We start from the raw sequence: 27,341 nt of genomic DNA, 5'->3' as shown, positions 1-27,341 counted from the left end.
CGGGAGCTTTTTAGAGCCCGCTCTTCTGCCAAGGACAGCGGGAACAAGCGGATTTCTGTTCCTTGGATGGCTACCGACTCATCAGGGAGGCGACAGTGACAGGGACAGATGGAAACAGCAAGCCACGTGCCGAAATCCTCTTCCACAGGAGCCCCTGATCCCAAGGAGGCAAAGACCCCGTAACGTGTATTTAGATTCACCACCCAACGGAAGCGTAAAAATGAGTTTTTTTCCCCAGGTTTATTTACTAAATTGTTTCACATTCAATGAAATAGTTACAACAATACTTACAGGGCATTATCACAAGAGCAAAACACATTGAGAACACTAGTAAAGACCGAGAATGCAGGTTACAGTTATTTTTCCTGTTGAACTCAAATGCCGCTTCTGTAAACAATAACAAAACCAGAACATTGCTGCTAAAAAAGATGTACACATAAAAACACTCTACGTACACAAAACTACGTATATCATTTTATACTCCCAACCAACGCACTCTGGTCAAGCCCGAGTACAATTTGGTATTCTCTGTACAATTATTAAATCCTGCTAAAAATTATAGTTACCCTTGGGTTTAAAATACAGCACAGCGCATAAGGCAAAAAAATAGGAATTATCATCCAGTTCTTTGTGTTTCAGTTAAATATCAAGAATTTAAGGCAAGTTTGGACATTTTGCATTGTTTCATACAGTGAATGGGAACTTACAGATGGCAAATTCACAAAAGTAACACGCTACCTCCCAGAAACAGTTAACTGTTTGCAATGCGCACTGGACATCTTCTCTTCTCTAGAAATTCCAACTAGATTTTCTGAAAGAAAAGCATTCCTAGTAGGAGAGACTGTCAAGAAGCTTACAGATGAATATCTAATAATAAAAAAAAAAAGCAGGAATTCAGGAACTGTATGTACACATATAAACTCATACCCATTTTAAAGTGCTTTACAGATAATTTTGCGTGATTAAGAAATAGAACTGGATGATAATTTATAGTTGTATGACATCTTATTTGAAGGTCCTTAATTTTTTAAACTGCAAGACAGACATTACGACGAGAGTACTGTTCTTTAAATGCAGATTTAAACTGATTGTTGTGTCTGATCTTCCTATAACCAAGCACTTCAGTGAACAGGACAACAAGCACCCGGAACAGAAAATGAAGTTGGCATGATTTTAGGTGACACGATCCCTAGGTTGATGCACTGTTCGATCCATTTCTAGCTAGACAGTTCGTCTAATAACAGCAGTACACTGGGCATTTTCCCCATTCTTCACATCAAGCCTGCGTACTAAAAAATTGTTTATGCCGCTATCTTAAACGCGGCAATACCACACGACGGCTTATGGGGTCAATCTCTATGGCCTAATTTAACATTGCCACTGCCTAGGTAAAGAGAACAAAACATTTTGCAATTTCAAGTGCTTTGACTTCCACAAATGAAAGATGTTTAAATAAACATTGAATAACCATCAACACCACCCTGACCTACGGATTTTTTTTGTTCTGACAAAGGCAAAACGATTTCTATGCCTCGCACTGCTTTCTACTAGCTGAAAACGGTGTTTGCTAATAGTTCCCGTCAGAACACGTACACGAGCATCTTCATTCATGGAATCCTCCTGTAGTTGAACTTCGAAAGGTACGGTATGTACCGAACTGCGTGGAAAGCCTCCTATCAATAAAAGGCATAAGCTTCTCTTCTAGGTAAGGAATTTTTCTTATTTTAATATTGGTTTGTTAAGCGTCTCTCTCTTGGGTGTATATTGGAAAATACGATAATCAACGGCATCTCTGTGGAACGGACTGAGAAGCAAAACAGCCATGGCAACATCCAGCTCGTGCATGTACCCGGACGGGAGGGGAAGGCCATCAACGCAGCAGGCTGAAACACCTCCCGTAACCAGCCCCAAACCTGCTCCCCTCCCTTCTCCCCACGCACAAACACGCAACACAACCACGTAGCTACTTGGGTCCTGTCAACAGATGCACTGGAATTATTAAGTTACACTATTATTGCTATATAACTAGAATCCTTAGTGGGTCAAATAAACTGCATTGAAAACGCTGAACTTGTTAATTTCATTTGCTTTTAAAGTCCTGCACAATTCTACCAAATCTGAAGAATACGTGCAGGATTTTACAATCTGTGCAAACACCCGTCATCTCTGAATAACGTTTGTTGGTGAAAACACCCTCGTCTCCTCGACTGTTGAAAATCTGAACGCTAGCCTACGGAAGAACAAGGAACACCGCTGTTTGCCTGGCTGCAATTAGCTTTGCAGGAACTTAGAATAAATCAAGTACACTCAAAACTCTCCACTTCGCATACTTATAAAGAAATGGCTTTTAAAGCAACTATTTCAAATATTATTGCACCTTCAAGAATAATACTATACGGGCTTGAAACACAAGAGGAAACAAACATTAATTTAACATGTTAAAACAAGGGGAAAACAACTTTGGAGGCAGAAAAATTCTTCAGTACCAGGCCTGGCGATACACATACAGACAGACATCAAAACAGAAATTCAAGGTAACTGTGATTCCTAGTTAAAATCAGAAGACAAACCGATACATTCTAAATGAGCTAAAATTCACACTTAGTCAGTCATCTATTTTAAATAACGGTTATAACCCACAGCATCGCTTTCTGTTTATCCGCCCAAATTTTCCGCTAAGTGCAGGGCTATCACAAAGCTGTATCTCTTGAGGTCCCGGTCAGCCACAGGAACCGAGCCTCCGCACTCCGTGACGCGGGACACTCGCTGGGGAGCAGCAACCCTGCCTCGCGCTGCGCATTCGTTGCGACCGGTGTTAAAGGCAAGGCTGTCTGGAGAACCCCAGATGGGATCCCGCTATTTACGGGATCCCCCTATTTATGTATTTGTGAGAATAGGAACAATAAAGGTAGATCTTCTGGGGGGAGAAAAAAAAAAGTAACAAACATAGCGCTCATTCATTGAGTTATTCTTGACAGTTTTCATTAGGCACGAATGTATCAAGCAAGTAAGAAACAAAAACACTAGAACAATCAAAACAATCATGCTTTATGCATACTGCACTAAAATCAGTAACAGCCTTATCGTTAAGTCCTACATTTAGCACCATTTTTGTATCTGAACACTCTGAGAAAGCAATCGTACATTCTTTTAAAAAAGGAAGTTGTACGGACTACGGACACACGTGCGCTCGGGAGAAGGACGGGACGGATTAATTTTTTGAGTATTTATTTTATATCATGCTATGAATACTGCTGTGGCATCTTCCGATGCACAACCGTTGTAATTTTCCCTTGCATTACAAGTGAAAACACACAGCAGACTAGCAAGATTAAGTCATTTACTCTAGCACTCATTTATCCACAAAGAGAAAACATAAGGGAAGTTAAAAATGTGATTTCTCTTCAGCAGCTCTAAAAATTTCATTAAGAGGCAATAAATTTGCCTTGTAAATTTCTTTAAGTAGTTACTAATTACCGTCCCAGCCCTCCTACCAGTAAGCGGGTAACGAAGGAGAGTGTACAGGCAACATACTATGGCATTTATTATTTACAAACCTTGAGATACAGAAACAAGGCAGCCCTTTAGTTACTGTTCATAAAAAAAAAAATTTATGAAGCACTGGCGTTTTCTTAATATGAAGACACAACCAGACAACTACCAGCACACTGTCCAGTCGTACAGCACATCCGCACGTCTCTCACCCCAAGCACAGTAAACTTCGTATTTCATAGTAGGCAGGAGGAAGAGAGAAAAGATCTAGAAAGTGAAAGGGTTAGATATACAGTAAGTTTTCTAATCATATCCCAGGCATGTACAGTACTCTCTACAACTCGCTGCCATCAACAGGGAGCTCTCTAAACCCAGCCGGCAATAAGCTTCCCGTTCCTTCTGCCCGTGCCGCTAAAGTAACAAAGGCCAGTTACCGGGAGAAAACAAATCCTTCCTCATTTCAATCCCCGTTTCACCACATTCCTCCAATTTTCCACCTTCAGAAAACGCAGCTTACGGTCTCCACCAGCAGGGTTTATTTTCAAGCAGACCGAGCTCCTTCTTTGCACCAGGTCCGTAAAGTCGTGCTTTTCGTCAAAGCGCAGTCAAACCAAAATTGCATCGACAGTACATCATCCCGGCAGAGTCCAGCCAGGTATCCGAGATGGGATCGTATTTCTGGACAGTGTTCAGGTAGGACGACCCTGAATGACCTCCAACTACATAAAGGTAGTTATCGATTACAGCGGCACCAACTCCTGTTGGAAACAGCAACGAAGAAAAGATTGCGCGGTCACCAAGCGTGGAAATAAGTAGTATTTTTGTTCCTAATTGGAACCACCACCCCCCCACACCTGAAGGCTGAACAGGCAAGTTCTCACAGCCTCTCCTTTGGGCTGTCTTTAGAGAAAAGAGGTGTAAATGAAGAGTCCCTCTCTGTGCAGGCTTGCACTCCTTTTTGACAGTTCTAGTGCCCTTTCCTATGGCAAAGCGATGCTCTTCTGTCCCAGTACTCCTTGTCAGGGGACAGAAGAGAGGATGCACGACTGAGTCTCAACGTAAAATAAAGTGCAACAGAACAGTAACCAGAGAATTGCCGAAGCTAAAAAACACCAAGAAAATAAAAAAAAAAAGAAAAAATAGAAGGTAAAGTAGAAATATTACTTCATATTATTTTTGTTACAGCTCGGTATTAATAAACTGGACTAATTAAAAAGAGAAATATATACTCATTCTTTCACGGAGCTGATGAAGCGATCTTCATTCACAGATAAAGTGCAGTGCTCTGCAGACAAGTCACTGCAACTTCACTGCAGCTTCTATCGGGTCAAACGGCAGTTTATTTCTGAAAGGACATCTGAGTTGACTGCTGAGAGTTTTGTATGTCCCTACCTGTTCTGGGTTCCTTCATGGGTCGACACACAGTCCACTGATTTTGATGAGGATCGTATCTCTCAATGCTCGATAAGTGAGACACGCCATTGTGTCCACCTACTACAAAAATGAAGCCCAGCATGACACCGACACCGAAGTTTATTCGTTTATCAGCCATCGAGGCGACTGTCTCCCATGAGTTTTTACTTGGATCGTAACGCTCCATGCTGCGAATACAAACAAACAACTGGTGAGGCTTGGATTTGAGTGACAATTGAATTTCACTCCACAAGAAATCTGCATTTGTCAGAGGTACATCTAGTTCTGCCAACCAGTATTACCACACACAGGAACAACGTGACAAAAAGAGTGCTTGAGCTGATGGAAAATCCTGCGGCGTGGTTGCTTTGTACTACCCAAGGGTACAGTCTTATCCCCTCAGAAGCATCAATCGCATCCTAGGGTCCTCCGACAACACGAAGCAGCTGGAGGTTCTCAACAGAGTGTTGCCAAAAAGGCAGTTTTAACATATTTCATCCTGACACAGCGATTGCAGTTCAGCTGCTTCTCCGATGTCCTTGTGCCACTACCCTGGATCTTCAGGTTACATACTGAAACACAGCAAGATTTTTCAAAGCTGGCCTCAGAACTGAAAGCTCTTTCAAGAATGACTGCTGCTATTTGTAAAAAAGGCAACTCATGAAAAACTGAATACAATGCAGATCTGAAGTGCACCTATTTGGGTAACACATCGAATCAAAAACTTCTCTGAGGCTTGCCTGAAAATAACAGACGGAGAGGAAAAAGCCATGTGGAGAGCATATCCCCCAGGAAAAGCAGTAAAGAGGTTGCTGATCAAAACACTAAGGATAGAGGAGGCCTCCAGGATAAAAGGGAAATGAATTATCATCGTTATTATTTTTTTTTAAATCACCAGAGCTGTACAGATGGTCCCAGTCATTAACACACTCATGGCACGTAGCCATTCCCTATCCAAAGTGTAGCTTCAGTAGCAGGAGGGGGCAGAGAACAGGGGAACAGAAAACCAGCACTACAGAGTGGAGAAAAGGTGCTCAATGACACAGCAGCCAGCTTGCTCCTAATGCTAGAGCTCGTATGAGTCTAGCGACCGTACGGCATGGCATATTACCCGCACCCTTGAATAATCAATAAACCCAAAATTATTCAGTAAAAAGTAAATCAAATTTAAAAAGGCAAATAATGAAATACCAGATTCTAAGAACTCTACAGGAGCTGCTGGCAATTCCCCTCTGACTGAGGAAGAGAGATGTGGCGCAAGGAGCGAGGCTACGGCAGAATTCTGATGTTCCCTTTAAAGCTACCAGCTTGACAAAGGCATTTCCTACTACTCCAGCGACGAGTCTTGTATTTCCTAAAGGAGGTTACCAAGTTCACCTTTCAAAGGCCTGCGTGCACACTGAGCGTTCAACTTTTGGGAGCCGCTTCTGGCAAGAGCAAGGGCTCCATTGTCTTCCTTTTTTTATGGTCTGTGCACCAAGGTTACTGTGGGACCTGCGGGTGCTGGCTGCACTGCAATCCCTGGTACGCCCGATCGGCTCCGCGACCGACTTTGCTTCCTTTCACCCACTACGCGAGCCGACGTTCTGCATGGTACAAAGATGGCACAGAGCTAAGAGTGACCACAGGACAGCAGCACAACTTATTTATTCCTGGTCAAATTCCCATGTGAAGAAATCCTAGAGTCAACAGAAAACTTTTAGAGATAACTTGCTTGTCTATTAAGTATTTCAACTGCTATTATAGTTCGTAACTTAAAATGTAAGACATTAGAACAATGTCACATTAAGCGTCATAAAATCCTGTCACAACCATACCAAACAGTTTAACTCATTGCTGTTTTGTATTTCAGGAATTTTAAGAATTGTTTGCATTTTCCAAATGAAAACTGATTAGCTATACTTTCCTATTTGGAAACCAGTCCTTTGCTTCACAAACTTTTATATAAAAAAATATCAAGAGTAAAAAGTAAGTACAATTAATGATTACTGCAATGTTGTTATACTACACTGTTAAACAACCAATGCATCCCTTCCTATAAGCAAGATTTTCATTTTCATTCTTTACTCAGCTATTTAGACTTGTGGTTTATTAATTTGCTTCCTGAAGGGACATACAGCCCATTTGTTCCCATTTTAACAAAGAAAGAGAGTACAATTTTGTTGCATAACTAAATGCCCCTGTCCATCCTTAGAGCGCGATGTGGAACAGAACAATTAAAGAGCGTGCTTGGACCAGGAAACCTCCCTGTGAACGTAAAGGTCCAAAGCAAGCCCACTTCTACCCAGGAGCTGGACCAGTAACCACCATCCTGAACTTTATTATCATCATTAAGACTACTTCAAGATTCCGCCCGAGGTATATATTTATTTTGTGTATACTAAGTGTGTGAAAAATCCTATTCAGTTCAAGTCCGCGTTTTAAACGTTCAAGTTAACCACGCATCCTACTATTTTGCAGGCTTGCGGTGCAAGGATTTACGTAGCACTGGCACAGGGCTAAGCAGCCTCTCCTGAGAGCCCAGCAGCTGAGGTGCAGCACTGTGACACAGGTACGAGCACACTGCCTGGGGGCCTCCCCAAAAGGCCCACCCAACAGCGATCTGCTGAGTTAACCAGCTTGGGTGTTAATTCTAAGCATTCTACGGGGGGGTGTCTACAAGGTCAGGTGTCTTGCACCACCTTGCTTAGTAATATGCATATATAGAATCATCAAATCATTTAGGTTGGAAAAGACCTTTAAGATCATCCAGTCCAACCACTAACCTACGCTACCAAGTCCACACTAAACTAATCAAGGGGAGAGGAATAATTTAATGTTCCCTAGCTTGGGGGCTGGATTATTTTTTAATGAAAGTAAAAACTAGGAATCACTAAGGTTGGAAAGGAGCTCTAAGATCATCAGTCCAACCATCAACCCAACACCCCCATGCCCACTAAACCATGTCCCCAAGTGCCACCTCTGCCCGTTTTTTGAACCCCTCCAGGGATGGGGACTCCACCACCTCTCTGGGCAGCCTGTTCCAACGCTTGACTACCCTTTCCATGAAGAAATTTTTCCTAATATCCAATCTAAACTTCCCCTGGTGCAGCTTGAGCCCATTTCCTCTCGTCCTATCGGTAGTTACTTGGCAGAAGAGACCAACCCCCACCTCACTACAACCTCCTTTCAGGTAGCTGTAGAGAGCGGTAAGGTCTCCCCGAATGTCTTTGTCTTTACCATTTTCCCTTCTTAAGAATTTTTCAAAAGAAACCCCAAACAACAAAGAAAGAAAGAAAGTAAACCAGCTCTGAGCTGGAACATGTACAAATAAGTTAAAATAAAGATTTCCCAGTTGAATTATCAGAGCGATACTGCAGAACAAAGATTAATGAGGTCCATGGTGGATTACCAATCTACCTTTGAATAATTTTTAATTGGCCGCCAAACACAAGCTGAAGAGTGAGTTTTGCTGACCTCAGCTTATGACATGGAGCTACACGCATCAAAAGCACGTACCTGTTCATATGGGCAGGACCATAGCCCCCGATGGCATATATCATTCCATCCAAGACAGCTGCAGCGAAACAACTTCTTGTTTTGTTCATTGGGGCCACCAGCTGCCATTCCTTCACTTTCGGAATGTATTTCTCTACAGTTCGTAAATAAGATTGCCCATCGTAGCCACCTAAGGCGTAGAGCTCTCCTGCCAGAACTACCACACCCAGAGTACTCCGGCTCTCAAACATCCTTTCAAGAGATGTCCAAGTGTTCGTGTCGGGGTCCCAGCACTCCACCGAATTCTCGTGCTTTCGGTAACTGATGCCTTGACACACGTGGGTTGCAATCCCTCCTACAACATATATTTTCTGGTCTAGGACGCATATTCCAAACTCATAGCGGGGAATGCTAAGAGGTGCCAGGCCTATCCAGGAGTCATTCTGGGGAAAATACATTTCAACACTGGAATAGAAAAAACAAAGATTATGTGAGCAAACCTAACTTTCTGAAACTCTGTGAAGTGAAACGAGCATCGAGGAACAGAGTCTTAAGATTATTTCCTATATCCCATCCGATGCTTGCTGTTTCTTCCAACAGCCCCAACGTAACCTAAAATCAAATGCTGTTTACTGTTCTAAAGAGTTAAAAACCCCGGGCATCACAGTGTACAGTGCGATGCAGAAGTAGCCACAGCACCAAGTCGGAGGCCTGAAATGCTGAATTTTGAAAGTACAAACCAGGCAGACTACGGAGAAGGTGGGACAGCATCGTGGATGATGCGACGGAAGACAATACAGGGCTGATGCCAGGGCAGCTTTTGGAGGCAGGCTGCGATGGGGGTAAGCTAAAAAGACAAATCAAAGGGATAAGAAGGGTAAGCTGGAAAAAAGTCAGAACAGCCACAGAGATAGGAGAGAGAGAAAAGGAGAATTAGAGAGGGGGAAGCACACGTCTATATATACACGTACAAACATACATTTAGAAAGTACAATTGGTAGTTTTATAAATACGTATTTTACACACACTGTATAATTTCAACAAAATGTCGAAGTAGAACAAACTAAGTTGAAAAATCTGCTTTCAAAAAACTGCTTATTTGCATTTCCTTTTAATTACATTCAGCGTTAAAATATGGTGGGCCTAGCATATCAAGTATAAAGCCTAGTCAATTTACCTAAATAGTTAATAAAATACTTAAATGATTTAAAAGAATGCCTAGCACACAGGAAATATGATCTGTGCAAAAAACATACAAGAACATGAAGCCACTGGAGAGCTGATAGCCACTAAGGACCCTGCAGCAGGGACTGCTGAAACACCGGCCCGGCTCTCGACAGCAGCAGCCGAGTTAGAAAAGAGCAGCAGGAAACACATCCCAAGTCATTTTGTTCTTACGAAGCAGCAGCTAGCTGTTAATGAAAAAAACAGCCTTTCTGCAAGTGAAAAAGTAGAACGAGAATAGCGGAGTTAAGGTTTCCTACTTCACAATTTGAATCACATTAGGAATTATTTGTTTAATCGATCTGTGACTTTTTTTTTTGTATGTCAAGAGCAATTGTTGAAACTTAAGTATTAATTGAAACAACAGTTTAGGACAGACTAATATCAATAATAAATTAAGGAAGAACAAATTTTTGTATGCATTAAAACACGGTTAATAGTAGTAAAGATAATTTCTGTTTAAAAAAAATGAAAATAATCCTAACTACCTTGGTATATAATATCATTACAATCGTTGAAGAAGCTGTCAAAGAAACGAGAGCTGAAGAATATCAGAGGATGACTTTATTCACTCAAACAAACAGGTTTTTTATTAAGCACAAAACCCCCTTTATTTTTTAAATCTGTAAACCCAACGTCTAGTTTACTATTGAACCCTATTATCAGGAAAGTTAACTTTAAATAACTTTGACAACATCTCTAAACACAGGGAAAAAGAACATACAGATCTTCCCAGGTTTTTACGTGTATGCCTATATATGCAAGCATGGAACTGTCACATAAAAGAGTATCTCAGAGTAAAATATAATCCCAGAATTCAGCTGTAGAAACAGTTTGGGTGGTCTGCCTTGACACAGAAAACACGTGCTGAGCCGATGAGGGTACGCACCAGAGCACCGGACGCGTACGTGTAAGCACGCATATGTGTGCGGACCCACGCGTAGTTTAACTACCATTTCTGGAAATGTTAATACAATGTTGGAAGTAAACCCAGCCATACCAGTACAGGGAAGAAAGCTATTTTTCTCTCTGTTACATTCCTTTTGCTCACCCGGTTAGCCTTGGTGATGTACTCCAGTAACCGAAGAGGAGGTTCATTTTGAAAAGTGGGTAAAGACAGACGGGCACTTACCTGTTTGTGCCAGCGCAGATGCAGATACCTACTCAGCAGCAGAGATTACAGTCTGATTACATTATGATCAAGAACATGACATTGCTAAGAATTACCTCTTTGCTCTTCTCTGATTAAGTCTATTTTAATTCCAAGGACTTTTGAGTTATCAGGAAGTGTATTTGTCACATTTTAGCTTAAATGTTATGATTTGATTGTCTGGAATAATAATAGATCAGGGAAAAATTATGTAAAATGAAAAGACCCGAAAGGATAAAGAAGTAGCGTACAAGCTTTTGTTAACCACTTTTATTAACCAAATTCTCAATCAACAGAATTGAAACGATAAGATTTTATAGCTATTTGTGTTGGCACAAACAAAACCCCCTAACGCTGAAGACTACTCATGAAATCAAAAAGCATTTTGAATTCAGTGCTCATCTTTGTTCAAAAAAAAAAAAAAATCTACTGAAGAGTTCTTATGAAGGAAAGCAGTAACTAGAGTCTTGCAAACCACAGCTCTCCAATGGTTGTCTTAATCCTGACCCACAGCAACAACAAACGGGAACGAACATCACACCAGCCAAGTGCTGCAACAACTTTACCACCACTTACCTTTCCAGGCACGCAAACAGTCCGGCTTTTCCTCCTACAGCACAAAGCACTTTAGGAGCGCAGCGAGGTCGTGTCATCAGCATGGTCTGGTGGGAAAGTCTGTGTTCAGGCATAAAGTGGTATTTTAGGGCCTCGTTTAGCAGATGTTTACAAGTATGGTCATCGCGAATGAGATGGTTTGCTTCGTACAGCCTCGTAAGAAACTTAACGCTCAGCAGCGGCAACCGAACGCAATGCAGCAGCTGCGCCAAGTACTTCTGTCGCTCCTGCACGTCGTATTTGATCCAGGACTCTAGCGCGTAAAAAACGGTTTCTTCTGTCACAACATTCAAGCAGTCATTGGAAACAATTTCGTCCAATTCGGAATGCGTAAGCTCAAAAAATTCTTCCATCTGACAAACATCTTCAAAGTTTTGACAAATGTACTTGTTAGCAGCCAAGTAGAGGTCATGGCAGCCATAGGTCTCTGCAAAACGAGAAATCCCGATGCAGTTGCCAGGATCAAGCTGGCTTTCAAGAAACGCACAACACTCCTTCACTACCAGTTTGATCTGGAGAAGATTGGCAGCTGGGAGAAGCGACTCCACGGTGTCTTGCGAGATAAACACGGTTCCCGTGTAGGCGTACTCCACGATGGCCTGCAGGGCTGCCTCATCAATGCACTGGAACTCCACCTCTGAGTTTTCCTTCTCGGAAAGGTTCCCAGTGAACATGGCTTTGAAGTATGGGCTGATGCTGGCAAGCACCACTTTGTGGGCATGGATCTTGACATCGCCAACTCTAAGGATAATGTCACAGAGCTCGTGATGCTGGCGAAGGAGGTTCAAGCCTTGCAGAAGCTGTTCCGAATGCAAGTGGGTTAAGTTGGCAAGCATGTAGGTTGGAGACGACTGGTCCATCTGTGACAAACAGAATTTTTAACGCGTTACTCAGGGCTTCATTTCAACAGCTTCATTACTCGTGTTACTTAGACATGCCGTACGTAACATTTAAAAAATATTTTTTCCATTTTTGCTTTTATCTTAATTAGGTCTATTACTTTCCAATTTACTTCTTCAACACTTATGCATTATGCTTTTTCACACAAGTTAAATCCAGGACAATCAAATGTTTATTAATAATGTATGCTATATTAATCTTTGCCTTAAAAAACCTCAAACCACCACCCTTTTTTTTTTCTTTTTTGTTCTGGAGTAAAATGCATATTGTCTGAAGCACTGAATACATGATAGGATTCTACATCAGATATTTGAGAGAACTGAACAGCGACCGAAATAAAAATAAGTAGAGATAAATAAAGAAAAGAACCGGCTTATTTGAGACAAAGTTTTCAAAGTTCTTAAGTGCCTTTCTGCTACTTGCCTCACGGCCTACTTAGCGCTGCTGCGGTGCAGCCAAGCCCTGCTGCGCTTCCCCAGCCGGGCCCAGCTCTCTCTTCCCTCTCCATGCCCGGAACAGGAGTCCCTCCCTCTGCACAAAGGGGCAAAAAAGGACCCACAGAGCCAGCGGGGCCCTGGGCTGCTGGAGCAGAGGTTACCGCACTCTGAACAGGCAGAGGAGCGCAGGAGAAGGGGGAGATCCTTGCCTCACCTCACTGAGTGCCTTCCACCTGGAGAGGAAATCCCCACAGGTCCCCAGAGATCCCCAGAAAACCTCTCTCGCCCTCTGGAGAGGTCAGACCCAGGTAAGGCTGGGAGCTGGGCCGGCCTCCGCCATCAACAGGCGAGGGGCGGGAGCTGGTGAGGCACTTCCCGGGGTGAGCAAGGGAGCGGGTCCCAGGCGGACAGGCTCAGCGTCCTGGTATCCATCACCATTTCCACGTCCTCACCGCACCGGCAGCTACCCACACTCCCCAACATCACCAGTAAGGGCAGGAGAAGGATCCTCGCTCCCACCTACAGCTCCACAAAACCCCCAAACACTTGTTCCAAAAAGTTCTCGTTTGCATCGTGACGCTCGAAGGCACTATGATACCTGCTCTAATTTCAGTATCATTAAAATTCAAACGGTGCTGCCCACCACTACCTGCTGGAGAAGCAGTTCTGCAGTTCTTTATTCAGACTGAATTATTATACTGGGGAGAGGGTGGAGGGTGCCAATGTGTCGGGATCCTGGACCGCGAGGAACTATACCTATTGCTCTGCAGAGAACACTGCAACCATCCAATTTCTGAACTAAAAAGCTGATTAAATTCTGATTTGCTAAATGACTATGCAAACTTCAAGATCTCGCTTCTTTTATCTTATTATTAAGAAGTTCATAATTTTTATAGCTCCTTAACTGACACCTAATTTGCAGTAAGCCTACTTACAGAGTGCTTAATCTGAAAGAATGAAATTAGTTGTCAACATTTAAATACAGAACATAATAGCAGTGACAGAGAAGTGAAGGCTTAGAGCTAGGGATGGAAAAATCTCTTACCCACTAAAAGATAAGTAAGCTCATCCCTCTCCTATTACAACCCTATACTGGAAAAAAAAAATCTAAAAGAAAGTATTTTAAGCATATCTGCAAAAGGCAAGATTCCATACAACGTTTTCCATATAGCGACGTTTTTGCAGCCCCAGTTATATGGGGGGGTAGGGGAGCTGCTCAGCAGCTGAAACACTTTCTTTTCTTTTTGTGTTTGCACTCAATTTATAACTTGATCGTACATGTACGCAGAAACCATAAAACACAAGGTAACACCACATGGAAGGAAAGAGGAATGGTTACAATTCAGATGCAAAACCTGTAAAAACAGTCATAACTAACTACAGTGAAGTTATTCTGCAGAAATAAAGCTTTTTGTACCAAGTTGGTAGAGATGCCTGCTGTTGTATCTCACATACCTCCTGCACGGCAACGCTCGCCTCTGCCACATATTTGCAGGTATGTATTTTATTGTTGAGCAAGAAATCAGAAGCTGGAACGCTTAACCAGCCCTGAAGAATGTACGCTAGTCCAGCAATTTGCGCTCACAACGCAAATCAAATGGTTGCCCCTGGGCTCTGGACCAGCAGATTGTTTTCACAGTCTGTAGGTAAAACTTATTGTGAACAGCAGGGACAGAGTTGTTGGAAATAGAAAGGCTAAACCAGAACGTAAATACCTAAGCTCGCTTAGTGAAGAACTGCTCTTCTAAAGACTGTGGTATGCGACGATGCCCAGCAAGCGATGCGGAACACAGCGTTTTCCTTACGTGAAAAGAGCAGGAAGAGCTCAGGGCAGTTCCCTGGTTCGAGGTAGTATTTAAGCGCTCGCCGGTTCCTTATTTAGGCGACGAAGCGGCCAGAGCCAGCACACGACTCGCCTACTTCTCTTACTCACTAGAGAGCATAAAACCTCAAAAGCGCCCGCCCTACGCGCCGAGCTAACGCTGGCTCTAAGCACCCGACGCCTCGCAAAGCCAGGCCTCCTGCCTGCCAGGACCAGCGCAAGAAACGGGCCGCAAGCACGGCGCGCCCCGCTGGCGGGGTGCCGTGCTCCCCACGGCGCTGCAGCTAACCCCTGTGCTCAGGCCGCAGGCCCGCCCGGCTGCGCGGGGCTGCGGGGAACGGCCTGCGGGAGGCCCGTGGGACGGGAGGCCCGTGGGACGCGGGGCCCGAGCGGCTGCGCACCCGCCCCCCGCCGCCGACAGCCCCGGGACGGAGCTGGCTGCCCGCCGCCACCGCTGCGCTCCGACGAGCGCTCTCCCCTGCCCTGCCCCGCCCCGGGCGCTTGGGGCCGCTCCCTCCCGCTCCGCACGCCCAGCCGGGGATACGGCGGTCCCCGCCGCGCTGGCGGAAAGGCTGCCGGCACCGGGCGGCCCCGGCCGGGCCGGGCAAGAGGCGCCGGGCTCACCTGCGGGCGGGGGGCGCAGGCCGCGGCGACGCCCGGCCCGCGGTAGCCGCCGCCTCGCTCCCCTCCGCTCCGCTCGGCACGGAGCAGCGTCACTTCCGGGCGCCGCCGCCCCGCGCCCGCTACCAATCAGCGGCGGGGAAGGGCCGCGCACCCACAACCCCCCGCGCGCGGGCGGTGCCACTCTCCACGCCGCGGGGGGGGGGGTTCCGCTTCACCGGCGCCGCAGCCCCGCCACCGCCCGCTCCCGCCCCGCGGCTCTCGGCTGCTGCAGCCGCGCTCCACAGCGCCGGCGTGGGGAGGGAGGCGGGGGGGCGGCGAGCCGTGTGCCGGTGGCGAGCCGTGTGCCGCCGCCGCTGCTGCCCCCCCCGCCGCGCTGTGGGCGGCTCCGCGCAGGCGCGCTGCGGGCCGGCCCCTGGCGACGGCGGCGTCGCGGCGCTCGGCGTTGCCGGGGCGGGGGCGGCTCCGTCCCGCTCCGCGCCGCCCATGGCCGCGGCCATCGCGCTGCCGCCGCCCGCCCGCGCCATGGAGGAGCCGGAGGGCCCCGGGCGGGCGGCGGGCGATGCCGATGAAGGCGATGCCGCCGCTGCGGAGCTGCCGTGGCCGGCCCTGCGCGGGCGGCGCCGCGGGCCCGGCCGCCCCCCCGCTCCGCGGCCTCCTGCCGCCTCCTTGCGCGCCCTCACGCCGCCGCCCGCCGCCCGCCGCGGCCTCGGTGAGCTCTCCCGCAGCCTGGCCTGGCAGCTGGGCGGTCCCGGGCCCGCCGGGCAGCGGGAGGAGGAGCCCGGCGCCCAGCCCTTCCCAGCCGCCCGGCCCGGCAGCGGCGGCCTGAAGTTCGGGCTGGTGCCGCCGGAGCTGCACGCTCGTCTGCTGGACCAGGAGGACTACCGGAGCCGCACGCAAGCCGTGGAGGAGCTGAAGAGGGTGGTGGGAAGTGCCAGCCAGGCTGCGGTGACCTCCGCGCCTGCCACCAGCCTCCTGGGGCTCATCAGCTTCCTCTACACCCTCCTGGATGACTCCAACTTCAAGGTGGTGCTCGGGGCGCTGGAGGCGGTCCATGTGCTGGCCCTGCGCCTGGGCGCCCAGGTCCAGGCCTTCCTGGCGCCTCTGGTCTCCGCTGCTGCTAAAGTGCTGGGGGACAACAAGCTGGTCATCCGGCAGGAGTACAGCCGCCTGTTCCTGCGACTGATGAAGGCGGCGGGTCCTCAGCAGGTGCTGGGCCTGCTGCTGCAGCAGGGGCATCTGCAGCACAAGAACTCCAAAGTCCGCGAGGAGGTGGTCAACATCTGCATCGTGGCCCTCCTCACTTACCCGAGTGAGGAGCTGGACTTGGCCAAGCTGGCGTTTGGGCTGGCCCCGGCACTGGTGGACAGCAAGCGCAGGGTCCGGCATGCTGCCATGGAAGCCTTTGCTGTGCTGGCGTCTTCCATGGGCCCAGGCAAAACCAGCCTTCTCTTCAAGGCGGTGGATGCCGTGGAACTTGAGGACAACGGGGACGGGGTGATGCACGCGGTGCAGGCCAGGCTGGCCAGGAAGACCTTGCCGAAGCTGGTAGACCAAGGGTTTGTAGAGTACGCCGTGCCCTTGCCTTCATCTGGTCAGAGCAGGGGGGCCTGTCTACCTCCCGGAGCAGATACGGACTGGTTGCTGATGGGCAACAGGACTCAGAGCGCACACAGTTACTGCGGGTATCACGCCAGGGATGATGCTCTGCAAAACTCCAGCTTGCCTGGTGCGTATGCCGATCAAGGAGTGAGTCCAAGGAGAGTCCTGAGTGCGGGTAAAGGGAAAAACAAACTGCCTTGGGAAAATGAGCGTGCTGGAGACGGGGAAGGTGGTTCAGGAGTCAAGATGCCTTTCACAAAGGGTGTGGAGCAGGTATGTGCTTGCAGCTCGCTGGGCTCGTTTATTCTAAGGCGTATCCCAGAGGGAGATTTGAAAGCTGTCAAAGGTTTATTAAATGACGGGTATTTCCGAGGTATGGCTAATGCTGCTAATATTGTATGTGCAAGGATCTCTATACGTACGTTGATCTGGGAAGGCAAATTTGAGAACTCCTTATGTCAGATTTAACACTACTAGGAAACAGACAATGTGTCACCAAAAAAAAAAAAAAAATCTTTTTTTGGAGTTAGCTGGACTCCGTGAGGCACTTCTTACATCTGACCCTAATGACCTGTCTCTGACAACGGCTGGCTAACATGCAGGGAATGAGGGCAAGAGTGGGGAAACTATTTCAGAGATTCTGCTTGTATATTTGTGTTTGAGAGTACTTGAGGGACTGCAGAGACTTAAGCAGAAATGTTGGCTTTCCTAAATACAGAAGCTATCTGGAGGAAAACTGACAAGTTGCTTCAATTCAGGCTTTGAAGGCAGAGCTCTGGAGCGTGGCTGAGCCAGTGCTTTGTTGGCAGCGTACTGACCTGTAATAAAACCTGGGGGTTGCCAAACGTCTGTGTGGCTTTTATTCCTCAGTCCGATTCGGCTAGGAAAAATATAGGTCAGGCTGAAATAGCGGTTCTGACTGACCCAAGTTTTGATCTTACCACTTCTGACCATGGCGGCAGCTGCAAAGGGAAGGAACCTTTGAAAAATACTTCAGATCCCTTTTACTTTGGCAGTGGTTCTGTTCTGTGACATCTGTTTTGGATACCATCCGTGCGTTTTAGATCTGGGGGGTGTATCTGTCTGTGGTGGGTTTTCTGTTGTTGGTTTTTTTCCTGTTGTGTTTTTTTTCTTTTTCTGTTGTTTTCTTCTGTTTTTTTTTTTTTTTTTCCATTGGGTTTGGGTTTTTTAATTTATCATAACTTGATCTCCAATGAGTGAGTTTAAGCGAGTAGATCTTTTTAGAAAATCAAAAGCTGTATGGAATAGACTTCCTCGCTACCATGTTTACGTAGCCAGAATTTAATTCTTAGTTGCTTAGTAACTTGTTCCTGTATTGGATGAGGTCATGACCAGTGCTGCTTTGGAAGGCTAGCTTCTTATAAAGTCTCTTAATAAAAAGAAACCCGAGTTAACATTATTGTAGTGTAAAAACCATGAAATCCATGTATATACTTGTATGCACACACGCTCGTGTCCTTCCTTGGTGTATGTATTACTTTTATTCAGACTTCTACTAAAGAGATCTGTATCTTTTTGAGGTCATAAATCAGGCAACTACGCTCCCTTGGGTTATCTGCAAAACAAATAGGGTCTGGACAACAAGTTATGTAGGAAACACCTCTAGAGGAAGAAGGTTTTTCTTCTTGAAACAGCTTTTTGGTATTAACTAATACAACTTGTAGAAATAATAGTTAATTGCCAGATTCTCTAGGCAGCTCAGTACAGAGTTCTGTACGGCTGTTTGCTGCTGGCTGGGTTGGTGTTTTTCTGTAGACTGCGACCAAAACGCAAGCCAGCACATGCACCAAAGCCTGGCTCTTGCTTGGGATGGTGGAAGGCCCTGCGCCTGAGACAGCCCTCTCTCCAGGTCACAGTTAGGTGCTGTGGAAATGGTTCAGGGGTTTTTTTAACCTTTTTGTACATGCGGTTGTTTTTATCCCTGTAAATTGGAGAAATGCCCAAAGTTTCCAAACCCGGAGAGAAGGAGAGAAATCAATTAATTTATGGTTTCTGTTTTGTTGCATATGTAAAGCGCATTTAGAAATGGTGTGAACTTAAAGTTACGTTTGACCTGGGCAAGTAGCTACGTGCTCGTGGCTTCAAGTGAGTCAGTGAGGTACTCTGTTTACTCGGCAACATCCTTGATACTAATATGATAAAAGTTTTTTAGACTGTGTGCATTTTTATATGTGCAGGATGAACTTCATGGGCGTAAATCCCATCTCATAATATTGGGATGAGAACCAACCTAACTGCCGGGCATCTGGAGCGCTAAGGGCGTGTGTGTGGGTTTTTGGTTTTGCCTATAGTGTTACTCTCAGGGGTGGGCAAATCATAAGCAGACTGCAGGAAGCTCCGTGTAAGAGAGCTAGTTACCTCCCACGTGTAAAGCCTAACAGGAGAAAATGGAAAGACCTTCAGATTGACTTCCTACATCTTGGCTTGTCTCTTCATCCTCCCAATGTTTGTCTGTGTGAGTGAATCGCTGTGGGATGACTGGTTTTCTTCTTTTCTCCTTGGAAGACTTTTCCAATGACACAACATCATGCAAAACTTTCAAGTTTAAATTGACTTTTTCCTCTTGTGATCATCTTTATTCTTACATCCTCGTGTGTTATGCCAAGTATGTCACTTTGTTCCTGCTTATGAACAGATGTAGAACTTACGTTTGTGCCATCTGCTTTTGCAGAATTAGGACAGAATCAGTTTCGGCCTTTATTCGGTAAAAGCACTGCTCTGAACAGGAGCTGGTTGCGACTATCGGTGCACGTTACTTTCCCAGCTCTTCCTTTGCTGCTATGTGGGGACTCAAGCTGTGAAGATAACCAGTCTTGCTTTGCTTTTGCTGCTGTCACATAGCATGCAGTAGGTGGTAATGAAAATACTCCTACAGGGAGAAAATCCTGTTTGTCGCATACTGTGTTTATTCCTTTTTAATAAGAACTATTTTCTTTGCATCTAATGACTGTTTTTCTGAGACATGCTGTGCCTCCTAGAGATTCTGTTCGTTCCTGTCTCTTCCCTCTGCTTTCTGACTTGTTCTGTTTGCCTCTCACTTCCATTTCATGTTGTCATCTTGCTTATTTAAGTTGGTAGAAAGCAGATCGATGACTTTGAGGTGTCAGAATTTGAAGACTTCATCAGTTGCGCTCTACCAAAGGAAACATGTTAATGCTCCCTGTGCACTTTTCCTTGAAAGACGTCTGAGTAACCAGAAACCTCCAGTTAACCAGAATTCATTTTACATTGACGTATAACTCCTCTCCACATAGCTTTTTGCTTATGTGCAGGTGAGTACTGACAAGAATAACATTTGATGTCACGTTTGATAGAATCTGAAAGTTGCCAATTCTGACTTGGACGGAGATGAACGTGGTACCCAAATTACGCCTGCGTTGCCAGCTTGCTTTAGTGGTAGTGGTTCACCTGATGAGAACAATGTCAAAAGCGGTGTTGCCATAGTTATAGACACCTGAAGGCTGATAGAATACAGCAGCTAATATTTTGCATTCAGTGGGTTTGAAAAATGTGTTTCAGCCCATGTGAAAATGCAGACTGTTTCTTTGCCAGCGCGCGGTGAAGAAGAGCGTGCTACTGGCAGACGTAAGGTTTTACAACTACCCTTCAAGTGGCTTTTGGGAGCTGTGGTTTTAAAAATTGCTGTGGATGAACAGCTGCCCGCCTGCCAAGCTCTTTCAAGACATATCAAGTCAAGTGTAAGTTGACCCTGGCTCAAGGAGTAGCTTTGTTTCTCTGTACAGTCTTGTACCAATTTAGTCCGTGTAGGCTGCTGCAATCATCGTGTATCTGTCTCTCCAGTAGCAGTTGTTTAACTGGTGCTGGTGGCACTTGTTTGTCACTCAGATTTAGTGGTGGCACTCAGTTTTTCAAATTCTGATGATTCCTTTTTACTGTGATTTCTGTAAAGACAAAGCCTGGCCGTAACGGTGCTCCTGTGAAAGACAAGAGCATGATTTAATGTAGCGACTGCATCTTTGCCCTCTGTGAGGGAAAGGAACAGCCTTGTTTAAAAAAGAAGTACGTCAGGGAGGCTTTTTATTAGGAGGTAAGGCTGCTCGTCATTGTGTGTAAGGGAGAAAAAGAGCAGGGATTCATTTTAGTTACCTACACGGTGATTGCTTGAGCAGCCCCATCATCAATGGAGAGTCTGTGCAGGCAGCAGAGTCCAGGGAGCTGTCTTTGTGACCGAGGGCCTAATTTAGCATGGGATGAATTGTTTTTGAGACTTTGAGCCCTATTGGCTAGACCCACGTTTACTGTAATGGAAATTTAAACAGCACGGTGGTTTAAGTATTGAAATATTTATCCGATTGCTGTAGGTTGACAGCTTTGTTACCCGGTCCTCACATCCTGACCATTTGTCTTTTCAGACACATGTAACAGTAAGGTTAGATTATAAACCTCTCCAGGGCAGGGGACATCTTTTTATCTGGCTTTGTGATTTTTGGTACAGTATTTGCTGGCTTCTCAGTGGTACTTGTTTTGTTACATCCGTGCCACGAAACTGCTTTTATCCCATGGTGTGTATGTATCTTCGGTGCAAGTAGGTGAACTGCGTTTTCACTTAAGGCACACTGGGATGAGCAAATTTGGACAGCGTTTCCTGGACTTGAAGACGTTCCTTGTTAACTGAGAGAGATTGCCATAAGCTGTATAAATAAAGCTGTTTTCCTTGGGGCATTTAGCAATCAAAGTATGTGGGTGGGAAAGTAAGTTAGCCCTGTATCTCTTCTTAACTGTTTTCAGTAAGGTGTATCATGCGTAAAATTCGGGCAGTCGACATGTTCATGGAAATGTAAAAAATTAATTATTAATTCAGACATTCCTTTGAAATGAATTTGCTTAAAAATTAACTTTTGGAGTCATTCTGTGGCTGAAAGGATGCAGGAAATTAGCTCAATGTTTAAAGTTGTTTTTCTACTAGTATTTTTAGGTCATGTCACACAGTGATTGTCCAAGGCCATGTCTAGACTTTCCTGATCAGATAAGATGTGAAGTAAAACATGTGTAAGTTAATGTGTACTGAAAATGTAATGTAGATAAAACACGTTGCCTTCAAGGGTTTGTCTAAACTCAGCTTCTGTCAGTGATGTTAAATTGGGTTATTGATGAAACATTTCCCTGTAGCCTCTGAAGTCCCGTGATTTTGTTGCGTACCCATCTGTAAACGTACAGTTGCCCGCTATGCTGCAGGATTCAGAAGGGCGATCTGACCACACTGCCGACATAACCAAGCGTGTCCGTCCTGCACAGCGCGGTTCTGTACAGCGCAAAGTCCGGGTGTGACTGTGGTGACGTGCATGGCAGCGGAGGTATCGCCACCTAATGATGGTTAGCTTGACGCTAGAGAGGCAGGCACAGGGTTGCTCTTAATTTATAGATTCATAGAATCGTTTAGGTTGGAAAAGACCTTGAAGATCATCAAGTCCAACCATTAACCTGGCACTACCAAGTCCACCACTGAACCAATTAAGGTGAGGTTTAGAATCATAGAGTCGTTTAGGTTGGAAAAGACCTTTAAGATCGTCAGGTCCAACCATTAACCTACACTACCAAGTCCACCTCTAAACCAATTAAGGGGAGAGTAGTAATTAATTTCATCTTTCCTGGCTTGGTGGGTGGATTATTTTTAATGAAGGCAAAACTAGGAATCATTAAGGTTGGAAAGGATCTCTAAGATCATCAGTCCAACCATCAACCCACCACCCCCATGCCCACTAAACCATGTCCCAAAGTGCCACCTCTGCCCATTTTTTAGAACCCCTCCAGGGATGGGGACTCCCCCACCTCTCTGGGCAGCCTGTTCCAATGATTGAAAGTTTGCATGAGACCGTAGTTATCGTCAACCTTACAAACCCCATAGTGAAAGGCTCTACAGTGAGAGATGCTTGAACTGCCACCCCCTCGACTTCCAGGGGATGCCCTCGTTCTGCGCTCGGAGTCTTCTCCCTAGTCCTAATGGCAGAAGAAAACGTGACTGATAGGTAAACACTGCGGGGCCTTTCTCAGGACACCGGTGCCTCCAGCTGTCTCTTTCGGAGCCAGAGAGTGCCTCCAAAGGCCCGGAGAGAAGCGGTGAGTGCAGCAGGACTGGTTGGTCACCCGAGGAGCCGCCTTGCTCCGATGCTGCAGACTTGGAGTCGGTCAGGCAGGCACGGGGTTTTGCTGGAAAGGGAGCCGGCACCAGTGACGAAGCTCAGCCGTGTTCTGCCTTGAGGTGTGCTTACAAAACGTGGCACTCATGGGGTATGCAGCACACACCCCTTAAAAAGCTCATTAAATAAAACATTTATACCAGTCTTTAAGCTGTGGGTCTTACTTCTGACAACTAGTATCCTTCGGTTAAAGTGGACGATTTCACGCTTCAGTGCTTTATACACTGAAATTGAAGCGTTACGGCTTAATAGTTGTTCACAGCACCTCAGCGTTCCATTTTTCTTTCCTTCTGAAAGCCAAACCTGAGTTCATCAAATAAAGCATAATTATCTGTGCTTCTACGCTTCTCGTTCTTGGCAGCTGCGCACATCTGTCAGAGCTACAGGACAGACTCTGCCTATGACTCTGGTGCCTTTTAAAGCCAAATTTGAGTAGCCTGACCTCCTCCTTGCATGGGACAGTTGCTGTCACCACTCAAGCTTGCAGCAGGAGGCTGAAGCTTCTCTGGTTCCTAGCTAAATTAATAAAAGGGTAATTGTTTTGTTCTTTTTTTTAAGTACCTGCAGTTTTACATTCTGAAGCGTATACTTACAGGAGCCTTATAACAGCATCAGAGGAACACTTTGCTTGCTAGAGATAGGAAATCAACACAGGGTGGTAATAAAGTGTATAACCCCGTGAATATTTTCCTTTGTATTTCAGTAAGGTCCTGTTCATTTCTAATTCTGAGCTGGCAGAGCCAGGCTCACGAGGTTCAGTTTGTTACCTATAAATACACTGGATAAAGTTGTCTGAAGTCACTGAAGTGAGAGTTCTCTTTCTGGAGATACTGATGTGCTCTGTCTGCTCCCCTTCCTTGGGATTAGCCTTGGAAAGTGTAAACAATTCCAATCTGAACCAGACCAGATCCTATTCTGAAATAAGCGTTTATGTTGTTTTCTTTAGGACTTGACATGATCAAGACCAGTAGGTCTTTTGGGTGCTGACGTTAAGTAATGGAAATTAGCCTGCTGTGACCAAACTTGTTGCATTTTCCAGTGGTTTCCCAGCTTGTGCCGTTCTTGAGAGGTCACACAAATGAGTTTAAGAACACTGCACTAGCAATCTCCTGTTCCCTTTTTAACTCTCATCTTCTGTAATTCCAATTTATTTAGAGGTGGTGGAGTCCCCATCCCTGGAAGTGTTCAAAAAACGGGCAGAGGTGGCACTTGGGGACATGGTTCAGTCTGGTCTACCCTTGATTGGTTTAGTGTGGACTTGGCAGTGTAGGTTAATGGTTGGACTGGATGATCTTAAAGGGCTTTTCCAACCTAAACCATTCTATGATTCTATGATTCTATTCTATGATTCTAAGTAAGCTGTCACAGCAAAAACGCTATCTGCAGTTTGGGATACAGAAGCACTTTTTAAAAAACTAAATGCTACTTCTTCTGTAGACCTTACTAGCTCCCCTGCCCTGCTGAAAACATGAAGAACAAACTGGTTGCTACAAAATCAGCTAATAGTGTGCTGGGAGTTCCTCGTTGATCTTTTGGTAGCTAAGCCTTCCCGTGTGTACCTCGAAAATTTAGCGTGCTGTATGTAAAACATAGCGTGCCTAAGAATTATTGCAGGGTAAGAGTTACCTCTGTTTTTTCCCCTGAAACGTATATGTTGTGGGCCCCGGGACCTGCTGGTGGAAGCAGTGCCCTTGGGGGGGAAGGAAGAGCATTTGCACATTTTACTGAAGTTTCTTCTTACAGTTGGACTCGATGATCTTAAAGGTCTTTTCCAGCCTAAGTGATTCTGTGATTTTAAGCCATGTTATAAAGTACACACAAACTACACGCAATTTCATATAACTTCACTGTCGGGCAATGCGTGTGCAATTCTCCATTTACGTGCTGCTCTGACAGCCAGAGAACTTAATAAAATCATAGAATGGTTTAGGTTGCAAAAGACCTTTAAGATCATCCAGTCCAACCATTAACCTAACATAGCTGGACTTTATGAAGACCTTAGTGAGTGTTCAAATGATGTCTGAAATTAGTTTGATGAAGCAAGTACTCTTTGTTTTCCACAGGCGATAACGAGGATTAAAGGGACGCGGAGGTTGATCTGTCCGTGTAGTACAAGCTGTCCTTTCATTGCGAGTGGAGGTGGCAGTCTCTGGGACGCGAGCCGTGGTTTTTCTGGAGGCTGGGAGAGTATTTTGGGGAGGAGTGGCTGGAAAGCTGCCTGGCCGAAAAGGACCTGGGGCTGTTGGCCGACAGCGGCTGAACATGAGCCAGCAGTGTGCCCAGGTGGCCAAGAAGGCCAACAGCATCCTGGCTTGTGTCAGGAACAGTGTGGCCAGCAGGAGCAGGGAGGTGATTGTGCCCCTGTACTCGGTGCTGGTGAGGCCGCACCTGGAATGCTGTGTCCAGTTTTGGGCCCCTCAGCACAAGAAGGACATTGGGGTGCTGGAGCGTGTCCAGAGAAGGGCAGCGGAGCTGGGGCAGGGTCTGGAGCACAGGGCTGGTGGGGAGCGGCTGAGGGAGCTGGGGGTGTTCAGCCTGGAGAAGAGGAGGCTGAGGGGAGACCTCATCGCTCTCTACAGCTGCCTGACAGGAGGGGGCAGGGAGGGGGTGTTGGGCTCTTCTCCCACGTAGTTAGTGATGGGACGAGAGGAAATGGGCTGAAGCTGCGCCAGGGGAGGTTTAGGTTGGAAATTAGGAAAAATTTCTTTACGGAAGGGGTGGTCAAGCATTGGAACAGGCTGTCCAGAGAGGTGGGGGAGTCCCCACCCCTGGAAGTGTTCAAAAAACGGGCAGAGGTGGCACTTGGGGACATGGTTCAGTCTGGTCTACCCTAGATTGGTTTAGTGTGGGCTTTGTAGTGTAGGTTAATGGTTGGACTGGATGATCTTAAAGGGCTTTTCCAACCTAAACGATTCTATGATTCTATGATTTTGGGGAGATAGCATGGGGCATTTGTGCTGTGCTTGATCTCTTCCCTGGGAGCGTGGTGTTGATGGCTGCTGGTTTGTGCAGGACCTTTCGTCTCAGCCGGTGCGGCTGCGCAGCCGGGAAGGGAACGTAGGAGCGGAGCATCTGTCAGCGATGGGTGACTCCCAAGGGCCGCACTTGGGCAACCAAGTTAGTATTTCTTCTGGGGGGTGGATTCAAATACTTTCTGACATTGGTGGTATTAGTGGAATTTAAATGAAGCTGAAACCTTTTGAGAAATCCCTTCGCCAAGACCTGGCATCTAATTCAGTGAAAAATCAGGCAGCTTTAGATTTGCATTTATTTGCCACCACCCTGCATGCCTGCGTTTAGCAAATTTATAATCGCTGTAATTATAATTTGCATACAAGAAAGCAGACAGTTCTTATTCCTGTAGCTGGGATTGGAACAACTGAGCAAAGTTGTCTCCTCGTGTCAGCACTGCGTAATTTGCTCCTTCTGCATATATTGCTTTGTCTGTAGGGAAAAATAGGGCGTAAGTACTTTGTACCAGTAGCACATTTATTCATGGACTGAAAGATATGTAGATTGAAAATGATGTTTTCTAGCAAGCAGACCGCAGAAGCAGGAATGACGAGGTCTCATCTCTTGTCTTACCCGACTTGTAATAACCTGGAACAAACCACTTCACCCCTTTGGCTGCTGTTCTTTTCCTCATTTCTAAAGTAAAACTCGCGTCCCTCAGGGTACCCGGCTGACAAAAAGCCAGCATAGCGCTGAGTCTTACTGGTGCTACTGCTGTGATTTAAGTCATTGCTCTTACTGTATATCCAGCAATCGGAACGTGTTTCTTATTCTTTGCAAAACTTTGTATTTCCTGCTCTGGTCTTGCTGGAGCATTTCATACCTGCGGGATTCCTGCTGCCATCTTCCATTAAAAATGGGATTCGGATGATCCATTTTGTATCGAGGCTCCCTAAGTCTTCTCTCCCTGTCCTATGCTTTGAACTAAGCCATTGCCCACAAATATTTTAAGTGAGCCTAATCCCTGCAGGCTGATTAAAAAGTACAATCCTGCATTAGCACTGGCTTACAGGGAGGAAGATTTTATGTAAAGTTCTAAGCTTTGGAGCATTTCAGTGGATTTGCTTAAAATGCTGCACACGCGAGACGTTGACTTGTTATGTGGATGACTTCAATCACATCTGCTGAATGTGGAGCACGAGAAATGCAGTGCAGAACAGTAAATTGGAACGTGCGTTTCTGTAAGTAAAGACAAAAAGTTTGCCATTTTTGTTAACCACAAAACCCTTCCCAGGAACAGTGAAGCTGTTTCATTCAAGAGCCTGTGTCCACGTAGCTGTGTACCTTGGGAACTGGTTGGTTTTTTAAAGCACTAAATGGAAATACAGGCAAATTGCCGCTTCGCTTATTTATTTACTGCTAACAGGTACTGTGTGTGAGTTATTTTTTTTGGTTTT

The 27,341-nt window shown here is 45.9% G+C and overlaps 2 protein-coding genes across 8 annotated transcripts in view; one reads left to right on the top strand and one right to left on the bottom strand.

Annotated features, from left to right (window-relative positions):
• Positions 1–241: 241 nt before the first annotated feature.
• Positions 242–15,184, bottom strand: KLHL28 (kelch like family member 28). Of its 7 annotated transcripts, none has more exons than XM_075712166.1 (5): positions 15,155–15,184; positions 11,333–12,231; positions 8,404–8,847; positions 4,885–5,093; positions 242–4,250 (listed from the first exon to the last, which is right to left on the bottom strand). In XM_075712166.1, the coding sequence occupies exons 2-5, from the start codon at positions 12,229–12,231 to the stop codon at positions 4,087–4,089; spliced, it is 1,716 nt and encodes a 571-aa protein (XP_075568281.1). In that variant the 5' UTR covers positions 15,155–15,184; the 3' UTR covers positions 242–4,086. The 7 variants fall into 7 exon arrangements, 4 of the variants coding, with proteins under 4 accessions (XP_075568281.1, XP_075568280.1, XP_075568282.1 ...); XM_075712165.1 differs by lacking the exon at positions 15,155–15,184 and adding an exon at positions 14,424–14,716; XM_075712167.1 differs by lacking the exon at positions 15,155–15,184 and adding an exon at positions 14,514–14,716.
• A 453-nt stretch (positions 15,185–15,637) lies between these two features.
• TOGARAM1 (TOG array regulator of axonemal microtubules 1) overlaps positions 15,638–27,341 on the top strand; it is a 48,357-nt gene continuing 36,653 nt past the window's right edge. The window contains 1 exon segment of the mRNA XM_075712277.1: positions 15,638–17,026. Coding sequence (XP_075568392.1) covers positions 15,638–17,026 — 1,389 coding nt within the window.

Source organism: Pelecanus crispus, chromosome 6, assembly GCF_030463565.1.
Source record: "Pelecanus crispus isolate bPelCri1 chromosome 6, bPelCri1.pri, whole genome shotgun sequence".
In the NCBI taxonomy this organism is placed as follows: domain Eukaryota; kingdom Metazoa; phylum Chordata; class Aves; order Pelecaniformes; family Pelecanidae; genus Pelecanus; species Pelecanus crispus.
The sequence above is the reverse complement of the archived record's forward strand: the minus strand, read 5'-3'. Positions and strand labels throughout refer to the sequence as shown.

Bases quoted from the DNA above. Each gene is read 5' to 3' on its own strand.
- KLHL28 (XM_075712166.1), bottom strand. From the start codon at position 12,231: ATGGACCAGTCGTCTCCAACCTACATGCTTGCCAACTTAACCCACTTG. The intron at 5,094-8,403 runs GTACGTGCTTTT...TTGTATTCGCAG, and splicing joins GGTCCTGCCCATATGAACAG to CATGGAGCGTTACGATCCAA. The intron at 4,251-4,884 runs GTAGGGACATAC...TGTTTCCAACAG, and splicing joins CATGAAGGAACCCAGAACAG to GAGTTGGTGCCGCTGTAATC.